This window comes from Ascaphus truei, chromosome 18, assembly GCF_040206685.1.
Source record: "Ascaphus truei isolate aAscTru1 chromosome 18, aAscTru1.hap1, whole genome shotgun sequence".
Taxonomy (NCBI): Eukaryota; Metazoa; Chordata; class Amphibia; order Anura; family Ascaphidae; genus Ascaphus; species Ascaphus truei.
Window position 1 is genome coordinate 11,309,688 of NC_134500.1, and position 12,291 is coordinate 11,321,978.

Here is a 12,291-nt window from a genome sequence, read left to right on the forward strand (position 1 = left end):
ATTATGATACTGATATCACTACACAACATATGATTTTTATGTACTCATTTAATCTATTTATCCTCACGCATTACTGCAGAAACATAGTATGTTGTATGTTAGGGAACTCAAAAATTCTAAGTACACAGGCATGTACAGTGTTATTACAACTATTTATGTTCACTTTCACACACATTTTCGGTTAAGGAACTGATGTTGTTAGTTAATCATAAATACAGAACATACAATAAGTGTTTGTTCAATATTTACACATGTAAATGTAAAACTTATGTTATTGTTATATATAGTTGCCCCTGGAGGACATGTGTCACCTGAGATGGAACAAGTGTCTTCACCTGGGTCAGCCAGCTCAACACTACTAGAAGGTGAGTGTATCATTTGCTGGCCATATAATATGTGCTCTTCTATATGTTATGTTGTCATGTGCATTATTTGTTTTGCACATCTTCTTTAAATAGGATTACTTAGTGTCAGTGAAAATTAAGTGTAAGGCAACATGTATTGTGTTAGTGATGTTAATTATCATGTAGGACTTCTGAGTTTAGAGCAACTTTTCATTCATTCATATTTCATACTGAGTCCAAACATTATTCGTAAGTCAAGGTAGTTTTTAATGAGGTTATAAAACGTATGCTAACATGTTAGGTGTTACTTAGGACATAGTACAATTACATAGTAACACAGCATACATTAACATGCCATTTAATAATGTGTACATTTCTTTTTAGAACATCATGGTGATGAGGATGATGAGTATGATGAGGATGACGCCACAGAAGAGACTGAAATACAATCATGTGACCATGAAGAGGTGCCAATAGAAACTGTTGTACCGCCAAATCGTCCATCAACTTCCACATACGATGCAATTGTAGCTTCAGAGGGAAAAATAGTGGACGCAGAAAATCGTCGCCATTCAGACATGATGACAGTGCTGGAAAGGATGATTGGACTGCAGGAAGAAACAGTATCACAATTGGCACATCTCCACAGAGTCTTCATTGAAGTGCCTAAACAGTTGCAAAAAATCAACACCTCATTCGAAGCATTAGTTGTTCAGCAAACACAAGCTAATTACTGGAGAATGACTAATGTACCACAATTCAACACCTCCCAGCCAGGATCTGTTCATGCAGGTCAGTTTTCACCACATTCATCTGATATTCATTCACCAGGCCCAAATGTTACCGGTCAAGTAGCAGAGATTGCTGTGCAGGTTCCTGACGACATACTACCACTGCCATCTGTACAAAATCAGCAGCTGACACCTACAAAGGAGCCCACAAAAACAAAATACAAGCAGTTACTACTGACCAGTTTTTGGTCAAAAACAACAAAAGACACACATGAAACAGACCAACCATCACTTGTGCAGTGTCTACCAACTTGCTCACATGTGTCACTGGGCACAAGCCCTGTCCGTGAACAGTCACTACCCAAAAGCCCTGTAGGTGAATCGCTGCCCAAAAGCCCTGTAGGTGAGTCGCTGCCCAAAAGCCCTGTAGGTGAGTCGCTGCCCAAAAGCCCTGTAGGTGAATCGCTGCCCAAAAGCCCTGTAGGTGAATCACTGCCCAAAAGCCCTGTAGGTGAATCACTGCCCAAAAGCCCTGTAGGTGAGTCACTGGCCACAAGCCCTGTAGGTGAGTCACTGGCCACAAGCCCCGTAGGTGAACAGTCACTGGCCACAAGCCCTGCCCGTGAAGTGCCAGAGGCCACTCAAAGTGGCTCTGTTGTGCCTAAAGTTGGTGGCAAAAGAAAAAGGAAAATTCAAGAGACAACAAGCAGGCCTGTTACTCGCTCGCAAAAGGAACAAAAAAAATAAATGTTATAATTCAGAAAATATGTCTTTGGCCTTGTTTTGTTGACTTCACATTATCTAATTACTATTGTATGTATGCTGAAGACTGTGTTGTTTCCAAACTTTCAACTATGTTCTTGTACACGTGAAGTTTTGGAAATGTTAACACTCATAATTAATTGTGTTATAAATATTTATGTTGTAATCGTCTGTTCAGTAATGGTCCACCAGGAGCCAGTTGCTAAGTTTAGAGAAGCTGCCATTGACTTTGCAGCAAAACATTGCATTTGGGTGTGTTAATTGATGTAAGAATTGCATATGCATATTAGTCACATGCAATTATTAAAACACCTAAGTAAGTGCAAACATCTTTCTTGTACGTGTACAGCAGGATTATGTGTAAATTATTACTTACCTTTGCCTTGCTTGGCCATTGTAATTTTGTCCTTTAATCAGTTGTGTGTTCGTTTCTATAACATCTCAGAATGTATAATAATATATATACACACACACACACACACACACACACACACACACACTGAGTGAGTGTGAGTGTGAGTGTGTGTATATATATATATATATATGTATATATGTGTATATATATATGTATATATGTGTATATATATATGTATATATGTGTATATATATATGTATATATGTGTATATATATATGTATATATGTGTATATATATATATATATATATATATGTATATATGTGTGTGTATATATATATATATATATATGTATATATGTGTGTGTATATATATATATATATATATATATATATATATATATATATATATATATATATATATATATATATAGTACTATATAAACTGGTATACACAAACTAATACACTTCATGCTTCCTTGTGAAAGCACACTATTTTAATAATACAGGCCTAATGTTTGAGAAATATCCTAAGTATGAGACTCTAACAGTATTGTGCTTAAACAAATGTTTATTACTTAATTCAATCATGTTTCTCACCATTTAAATAGGTTTCATACAAGGTATACTTAATGCCATCAATGTTGTGTGTACTCCTGCAATATAAAAAAAAAAAAAATATTATATATAAATATATATATATTTTTATAAGAGATATATTTATATATATATATATATATATATATATATATATATACACACGTATTTAAACTCATGCAGACAGGGAGTTAACCAGACTTTCACATACACACAGAAATGTAAGCGGGGAAAAAACATTTCTTTTTGCAGGTGTGTTTTTACTGATATGCCTGGCTAAGAAATATTTTCACACACTGGTCTTTGTTAGTTTTCAAAAAAACACTATGTGAACGCATTCACAGTCTAGGGATGTTTTTCACAAACGAGATAAAAGAAGGAGAAATGTTTCTCCCACAGTCCCATATCACGAACCACAACTGTTAACCCAATTAGACAAACAAATCCAATTGGCGTTTGAAATAAGGAGTCAAAGTAGTTACTTTTGTTGACCTTGACAAGGAAAAACAGGAGTTTGTTAGCCATTCAGCACATTCATTTTGATGAGCAAATAACACAGACCTGCACACAGCTTTTGTGCTACTCAGACATGGCTGATGAATTCGTTAACAATATTAATCCCCTTTTAGGGTATAAGTACATGATCTGTGAAGCCATCTTGAACAGTCGCGGACAGAAAGCAAGCACACGCCAAATCGATGATTTCATTCGAGCAAAATATCCTTATTACCAAGACCGTAAGCATGCACGGAATTTTAATTCCTCAATAAGATTCACTTTATCAAGTAATGACTTTTTTGAACGTGACCAGGATAAGCTACAACACACCTATGGTTTCTGGAAGATTGCCCCGGAAAAACAATTTCTCCTGAAAGACGGCACTTATATTGTCGTGAAAGGCATATTTATTCCTAATGGCAATAGCAATGTATCCGCTACTACTGATCCGTTTGAATCGATACGTGCTGCAATATCTGCAGCCTCCATTCCTGAAACCCACATTGTACAAGAACAAAAGTACTATGATTATGTACCAAGCCTTTCAGCTGAAATTGCATTGGAATGGGAACCGGAAGAAATGAACCTACCTCCCGACCAATTATTTGAAGAAAGCAGTGGCGATTCCTATGAGCGCATCCTGGAGGAGATATGTGCCATACTGGATTCAGCGGTTGGGTTAAGCGTGGATGAAAATGGCTTGCATTTCTGGAGCGACCAGTTGCAGCCAGGCGAAGAGTTAATTCTAGAAGAATGGTAAATATAACAATCGTTATGCGTTGACTCTGCGTTTAAATTTTTTTTTTTTTTGTAACCACCATTTTCACTTTCAATGCGTGGATACAGCGTAACATTGCAGACTGCATAACATGTAGCGATCACAAACAAATTGTTTCCTAATACAATATAGTAGGACCTGAAAGAGTAGTACACATTGCTGACGGAATAAATATACGTACTTTCCTATCCCTTTAAACATATTAGCAACATTTTACCATTACTCTAACACATACCTGTTTTGTTATCATGCAACATCTACAACATTGAAAACCGGGTCCACCACGTATGACGTGGGACCCTTGTCATGGGCCAAGGCGTCCTTAAAAAGGATTAGTGATGTAAGTCCCGCCCCCAAGCGACGTGCGCGCCTCAAAGCCTATTGGCTGTCATGTTTTGTTATAGTAACGGTAACTGCAGTGTGTGATGCGTGCGGCTCAGTGTTTGTAGGCGTACCCTGGGCGTTAGCCGAATGTTAATTGAGTGGGAGGAGTGTTAGCGTGCGTTTCACGCTGGCTTAACATGACGTCACACGTATTGCATTTGCGCATTGTGTTATCGGCCGTGCTTTCTGTTCAAACACGTCTGTTTAAAAAGAATACAGATGTACTCGTTTAGAACGAATGTAGTTTCGTCTTCATTGTATTTGAAATAAAGATGTTATGTTTACTGGTATTTTCAACATGTATTGAACGCACAACGTACGCTTTGTTTTGCGCATGCGCTAACAGTTAGTGGAGCCAAGCGTGAAGTGCGTGCGCACACAAAGATGTGCGCGCACATCTTTCAGTATACAGGCAACGTTCACTTCTTATACATAGTTATGCCTGCTACAAATGTAAAGAAACATTACATACTGATGAACAGTTTTACTTCTAACATATAAGTGACTGACGTGTGTATCTACACAATCATATAGAGCTGCGTAACGCGTTGTCACGGATGCATATCTAGTAAGGTGCCATCTTTGACCATCATGTGTTTGCTGTATTTCAGAGATGTCGGGGAAGATACAATCGGATCAATGTATGATTTCAGAAGAGTCTACCTTTATATGAGATGATTGTGAGGAGGAGCCACCGACTACTATACTACATATGGAACTAATTTTATATTGCTTGCAGCGCTTATTAACAAACAATTAAAAATGTGATACCCTTATGCCTATATTGCATAAGCACTTAATTAACATAATGATGTTGCAAAAGAGTGCCTCATGAATTTTTATTGAGTGTTCTTTAATGACTACTAACATTTTATGACATGGTGTGTTTTATATATAACAACCATTCCCACTCTGCTAACACATTTGTGTATTCTAATATGTAATGGAACGTATGACTGTCGAAACTATGTAACAATAATAATAATAATATGAGCATGTTCATGTATAGGGCTGCTAGTTGTACGCAGCGATTTACAGACACATGTTTCAGCCTGAGGTCCCTGGCCCGTGGAACGTACAAATGTTTTTTTTCCGCATGAGGCACAGGGAGATAAAGTGACTTGGCCAAGGTCACAAGGAGCCCACACCGGGAATTGAACCAGACTCCCCTGCTTCAAACTATCAGTGCCAGTGTGTGTCTTTACTCAGTGAGCCACTCCTTCTCCCAATGTAAAGGACACTTACAACCAAGTAGCCATTTATTTTTAAAATCTCTTGTTACATGGGTATGTAGATAAAATGGTTTGGGACTGTAGCAAATAATGTTAGTGGCCAGATGTTATGGTCCCCTCCAATGCATGATGTTCTGAATATGACATCACCATCATGTTATGAAGTACGTTTCTGTGTATATTTCATTAACCTAACTAACTATAGTTTACTGTGTTTATTAATCGTTTAGAAATACATAGTATAGTCAATATGATGATATAAGCTACCATAATAAAGCTGGTGTTATCATTTGTCGGTGTTATACATGGATCCTACACCAATTGATAGAGACACAAACAGTTGTCTTAAAAAGTGTGTCTATGCTAGTGATGAATGTGCTCCCGTAAGTAAACAAATAAGTACAGTTATCCCCTTTTCTCCAACCACCTCTATATTACATTAATGGAAATTATAAGGAAACATACATAAAATGTGATGAAATGTGAGTAATCATTTTGTAATACAATGCACATGAAAGCTCAAGAGTAGCTAAATGCATATACATGATACAGAAAGTACATATATGTAACATTTGTGTTTAAACCAATATGTTGGGTTTTTAGTTCCAATAATTATAGGAAGATTGAGGTAGCCACATCTTATGAGAGATGTCAGCAAATATACATACCATGATCAGTCATACTGGAGATATACCTATAATGCAAAGGAACAATATATAAATTGCAAACATTGACATGCCATCTTCAGTACCGTAAACAACACAGCAAAGTGTGTATTTGGTGTTAAATGTACAACACCATGTATATTTCATGACATTCAAAATGTAAATCAGCCTGGTGTACACATCATCTGGATGTACATGTTACACTGCACCAATAACATTGTATGTAAGCATACTAGAAGCATGAATGATTATGGGCATAATATGTGTTTTGTCTTAGCATAAGGAATAACACAATGCTACAATATTATTGCTTTGTTACCCAAGTTGTATTCACATACACACAACTAAAGTACAATTGAAGAGGGATTATATAACCTGTGCAACAATAACATACCGGTGCCACATCCCTTTGTGCACACAGCAGAGAAAAGAAAGGTGTGCAACCCATATTCATCTGTGTCCTAACAGAAGGTTATATAAAGAAACATTATTGTTAATATAACATAATTAAACTATAAAAGTAGTACTAGGAACATATGAGTTTGTACTTACAAGAAAAAAATGAATTGATGAGATTCTGTCGTGTCTGGCCACCACTGGCTGTTTGTTCATTTTCAGCAGCTACATGGGTGGGATGCTCGTCTACCAAAGCCTCAGCTAGGTCTGACTGTACATTGTGCCTGAGTGCAACATTGTGCAAAATGCAACAGGCAAGGATAATATCAGACACTTTTTGAGGCTTGTATAGAAGAGCCCCACCAGTTCTGTCCAGACACCTAAACCTGGTCTTGAGTAGGCCAAATGTCCTCTCTATAACAGATCTTGTAGATATATGGGCTGCATTGTACCTGTCCTCTGCTTCAGTTTGAGGGTTTAGCACCGGAGTCAAGAGCCACGGCCTAATTCCGTATCCTGAGTCACCTATAATGAATGGAGCACACATAAGCTGACATTAGTGATCAAATTGTACAATGCCAACATTCCTAAATCAACATGTGTTTTGTGTTAGAACATGTAAATATGTACTCACCCAGCAGCCAACCAGGTTCAAAATGTCCCTCTTCGAACGCATGGAAGACTGAAGAGTTCCTCAGGATAGAGGAATCGTGACTGGAACCAGGGAACTTGGGTACCACATGCATTATCCTCATCGTGGCATCACATACCACCTGTACATTGAGTGAATGGTAGTGCTTCCGATTGCGGTACACATGCTCACTCTGACTAGGTGCAATCAAAGCAACATGTGTGCAATCGATTGCACCCAGCACACATGGTATCCCTGCTATATTATAAAAGCCAGTCCTGACTTCCAGCCACTCTGTCGCCTCTGTAGGAAAATGAATATAATTCCTAGCGCGTCTATTGAGTGCATAGAGAAACTGGGTCAAGGCCCGCGAGAATGTAGATTGCGAGACCCCGCCCACTATGCCCACAGTTGTCTGGTATGACGCGGAAGCAAGATAATGTAATGAGCACAGCATTTTAACAAGCCCAGGGACTGCACGACCTCTGGCTGTGAAAAAATCTAAATCCCCCCTTATCTCCTCATAAAGAGCTAAGATTGCTGCTGAACTCAAACGATAGCGACTTACAATCTCCTCCTCACTCATCCCATCTAACAGGGTTCTCTCCCTGTACAGACGCGGACGAGGCACAAGTTGTCTCCTCTGTCTTCTCCTCTGATCTCCTGTCCCTCTACCTGTCCCTCGGCCTGTCCCTCTCCCTGTCCCTGTCGTATCCGCGTCACTGTCACTGTCCCTCGGTGTGTCCCTCCCTTGCCCTATATGATTGTCTTCATCATCAAGCATGTCATAGAAAAGAATGTTCCTCCGTCTCCTAAACATTCGCAACATTTTGAAATGAGTAGCTGTGAATGAGCAGGTAATGTGCGTCCTTTAAATAGGTATGTGATGATGTCAGGTGACATAGTAAAATGCAAGGTGTTACATTAACATAATAAAGTACTTCTGTGGCAAGCTGTGTGCACTTGTTGTTCTAAGTATTTGTTGTGTGTATTCTGCAGGGAATGATGATATTTGGCAATGATGTGACGTGAAGCTTTGTACAAAGATTGCTTGCAAATAAATAGTTGCATGTGCAATGCATGTAACACTTGTGAACGCAAGAGTCAGTCATGTAATGAGACAAAAAGGCTGAGATTGACGTGGGAAAAGTTTTGTGTAACATGTGTAATTATCCATGTTATTGTGACATGTTGGCAACAATGAATAGTCGTGTGCATATGCATGCATTTGTGTAAGGAGGATAGTTGGTATAGAATGAGTTTACAAGGTGTCCCAATGATGAATTACTGTACATGTGTGTATAAGTTAGGTTGAAGTGCTTGTAATGCAACGGTTACAATGTAAACATGCAATGTGATTGAGCGTCCAATAAGTGACGTCATGAAAATAGGGAGGACCCAAAAGTATATGTAAACATGAGAAGACAGATGTACATGAACGTTTAAAGATGCGTGTCACATTACAAGCATTGTGTAATGTAAAGGAAGATGAATATACTGTGTATGTGTGACATGTGTGACATGTGTGACATCATGTAAATAATTGTCGCTGAGTTGAGTAAAATGTGTGATATGATGTGAGGTTCTCCTTTAAGAGTGTAGTATAGTATTTTCCCTTGCCACATCATCACATGATGAGTAATGTGACCCGCAAATGCTGAAAACATGTAAAAGTCGAATGTTATGCAAATAAGACACGTCAGCTGTGACACAATGCAGGGAATGCCCCCACACTGTAATGCAAATCCCCCTTGTATTGTGAGCAATGAAACGTAAACAGTACTATACTGTTATACGTCCCCGCTCCATTGACTTCCATTGATGTACAGAAGATGTTTTTTTTCTAAGTGCCGTTCCGGCAGCCTTAGCGATCGTTCTCCCGTCCAAAATGCCAACTTTAGTTGGCGGGAGAAATCGGCCATAACATCTCAATTTCGTAGTGCCGATCAGCCCCGATAAGCTGTTTTTTTTTGTTGAATCCAGCCGATTTAAAAAAGTGGCGATCAGTGTCGAAAACAGGCTTATCGGCAGGCGACTGGCCATAACCAAATTATCGGCTCCGAAACCTGGCGATATGAAGCACTTATCGGCGCTTACTGAATCTCAAACCCAATTTTGGCTATAACATGGCCATATTTCCCTTATCAACGCTTACTGCATGAGGCCCTTAGTCTCTGGTGGGCAGGCTTTTCAGGCTTGAAATCGAAGCCGGTTGCTTTGCTCTTTCGGCTCTGACTCAAAGGGAACACACCATCTGATTGGCTCCGGGCTTCTTACAGTATTCTCTGCTTCATTCACAAAATAGAAGCAGAACGGACAGCCAATCAGTGCGTGGGAATTTTCCCAAGCAACCAATCGGAGCCGAGCCGGCTAGAAAAGCCAGGTCAGCGGGAAATTCGACACGGCTAAGGGGCATGCGCAAGCCTGCCACATACCTCCCCCCAGCCATCCCAATGCCACCTGCTGGCTGGCTCCACTAGGTCTGGCAGAACAAGTGGCATCCCTGAGGACTGCCATTGATCGTCGGACCTAGTACTCCGCCTTTCCCGCTGACCACATGCTGTTCACACCTCTGGGCATCCTCTGGCTGCTTTGAACTCTGTCTGTCCAGGAGACTTACCGGCGCCTATGGGTTTGCACGGGTTGCCTGTTTGGACATGAGTTCCGAATGTAAAAACATATTACAATACATTAAGGTATATTTTAACACACTCTGAGTCGTGGGGTACAGGGAACAGAAAAGGAAAAATGTTGTCTCTTTATTTCTGCCTGCCTTATTTCCCCACACACTTTCCCTGTGACTCAGTTTGGACTTTCGCAGAGTCCCCTCAACCTTATATACGGCTGGGCACCCACAAACCCTATACTGGCTGTGGGTCACCTTAGCACTGGCTAGGGTACCCCCCTTAACCTAGGGATTCCCTTAGCTACAGGAATACATATTTATCCCTGTGCCTCAATCTCCTTTCTGGGCTGTGCTGAAGCAGGGTACCCTAGCGGTGAGTTGCGCTTACATTTTCAAGGGGAAGTATTGCTGGGACAAGGTGCCTCCATGTATCCGAGAATCAGGCATGATTCCCGGGTACATTTATTGGCGACCTGGTAACCCCGGACCCCAACCTCCAAGGCACATTCTGTCAACGGTTCCGCCGCAAAACCAACCTTGAAACTCATACACTAGCAATCCCTGTGTGACTACACGCCCGGAAAGGGAAAAACACAAACAATGGTTTTATTACACAATGTGCAATGTGATCATACAATGTTACTGGGTCCAAGAGCTAACTCTCTGGGACCCTTATACATGGAGCGGTGGCAACCAAAATGGGCCTGACCTTTATTATAGAGCCTGGTTTCCCCCACCCGTCACAGTGAGGTTCCTCTTTATTCCTATATAAATGTATTTTTTTGTGTTTGGAGAGTTTATGCAGAGAACGTCCAGTCATAGACACACAGCTTGCATGAGCCTGTAAACCACCATACAACTTCAACATCCAATCCAGCACTAGCAGGTCAAGAGGGACTCGTTTTAATTATCTCCAATAATGGACAAACTACAAGATTAGACACTTTGATAAATTAAGTGGATATTGTTTGTAAGTCTGTCTGAGATCTCATTAAAATGTGTTAATTAGATACAGGAAAGCACTCATGGGAAAGAGTTGTTCTTTCAAGTTACCCACCAGGGGAATGGTAATTGCCAGTATTTCAGCAATAAATAATTTTGAATGAAACAAAATATTAAAAGGCGTAACATTTTAGAGAAAGAAATGAAAAATAGCTCTTACAACCCTTTCAATGCCTGTGGGGCCCGCAATTCAATGCTATAAAGTCGCCCCTAGCACCAAAGGGGTTAATACATATGTTTGTGACATGTGGTCTCCAATTGAAAATAATGAAACCTTAAACCGTACTTATTGTATGTATGTATGTCTTTATTTATATAGCGCCATTAATATACATAGCGCTTCACAGTAGTAATACCCATGGCAATCATATAAATTACAAATAATACAAATAACACATAATGGAAATAAGTGCTTCAGACTTAAACATTAACATTTAGGAAGAGGAGTCCCTGCTTCGAAGAGCTTACAATCTAATTGGTAGGTAGGAAGGCCGTACAGAGACACTAGGAGGGTATTGTGGTAAGTGCGTCTGCAAGGAGCCAAGCTTTATGTATCAGGTGTATAGTATTAGCTGCGGAGTTACTCATATGCGTCTTGGTGTGTTATACATTAAGCCTTTTCATATAGAAATGCGCAGTTTGCTTTGGGCCTTAGCAATGCTATTGTATACATCAGTTATGAGTAAAATCCGTTATCTACGCCAGGTGCACAAAGTTTCTATGCTGCACCCCCCCTGCCTGGTAGCCCCAGCACTCGCGCCCCCCCCCCCCCACTCCTAGGACCCGGCGTCAAATGACGCTGCGAGTCATGTGATGTCAAGTCACCCCGCAGCGTCATTTGATGCGCCTTGCCATGGCGAGGTGTCGCTGAAGAGCTGGCAGAGAGCAAGTAAGAGAGAGTTACAGAGACGTCACACCTCCCCTAGCATATAATTTACATGCATTGGGGAAGAGCGCGGGGCCTCTGTAACCGCCGCGCCCCCCATAGAAAATCTTGCGCCCCTAGTGGGGGGTGCACCCCCAGTTTGCACACAACTGATCTACGTTACATACCATTCTTGGTCTTGCCTGAATGTCTTCTAAAATGATCTCCGAACTTAAAACTCAATCCCATATGGACTGTTAATTTTTTTCTTTTTACCATTTGCCTTCACTTTTTCTTTTAGTCACGGATCTCGCTGTTCCAAAATTAGAGAAATATCAACGTAAATATTTTTTGCAGGGCCACTGTGATCTTTCTAAGAGATGCCTTATAACTCTGCAACATTGGATATACTGCGATATTGTTACCA

General features: G+C 40.2%; 1 protein-coding gene across 1 annotated transcript; it reads left to right on the top strand.

Annotated features, from left to right (window-relative positions):
* Positions 1-291: 291 nt before the first annotated feature.
* Positions 292-1,859, top strand: LOC142469257 (uncharacterized). The gene is made up of 2 exons (XM_075576202.1): positions 292-365; positions 729-1,859. Exons 1-2 carry the CDS (start codon positions 317-319, stop codon positions 1,820-1,822), a joined length of 1,143 nt encoding a protein of 380 aa, XP_075432317.1. The 5' UTR covers positions 292-316; the 3' UTR covers positions 1,823-1,859.
* Positions 1,860-12,291: the final 10,432 nt, after the last annotated feature.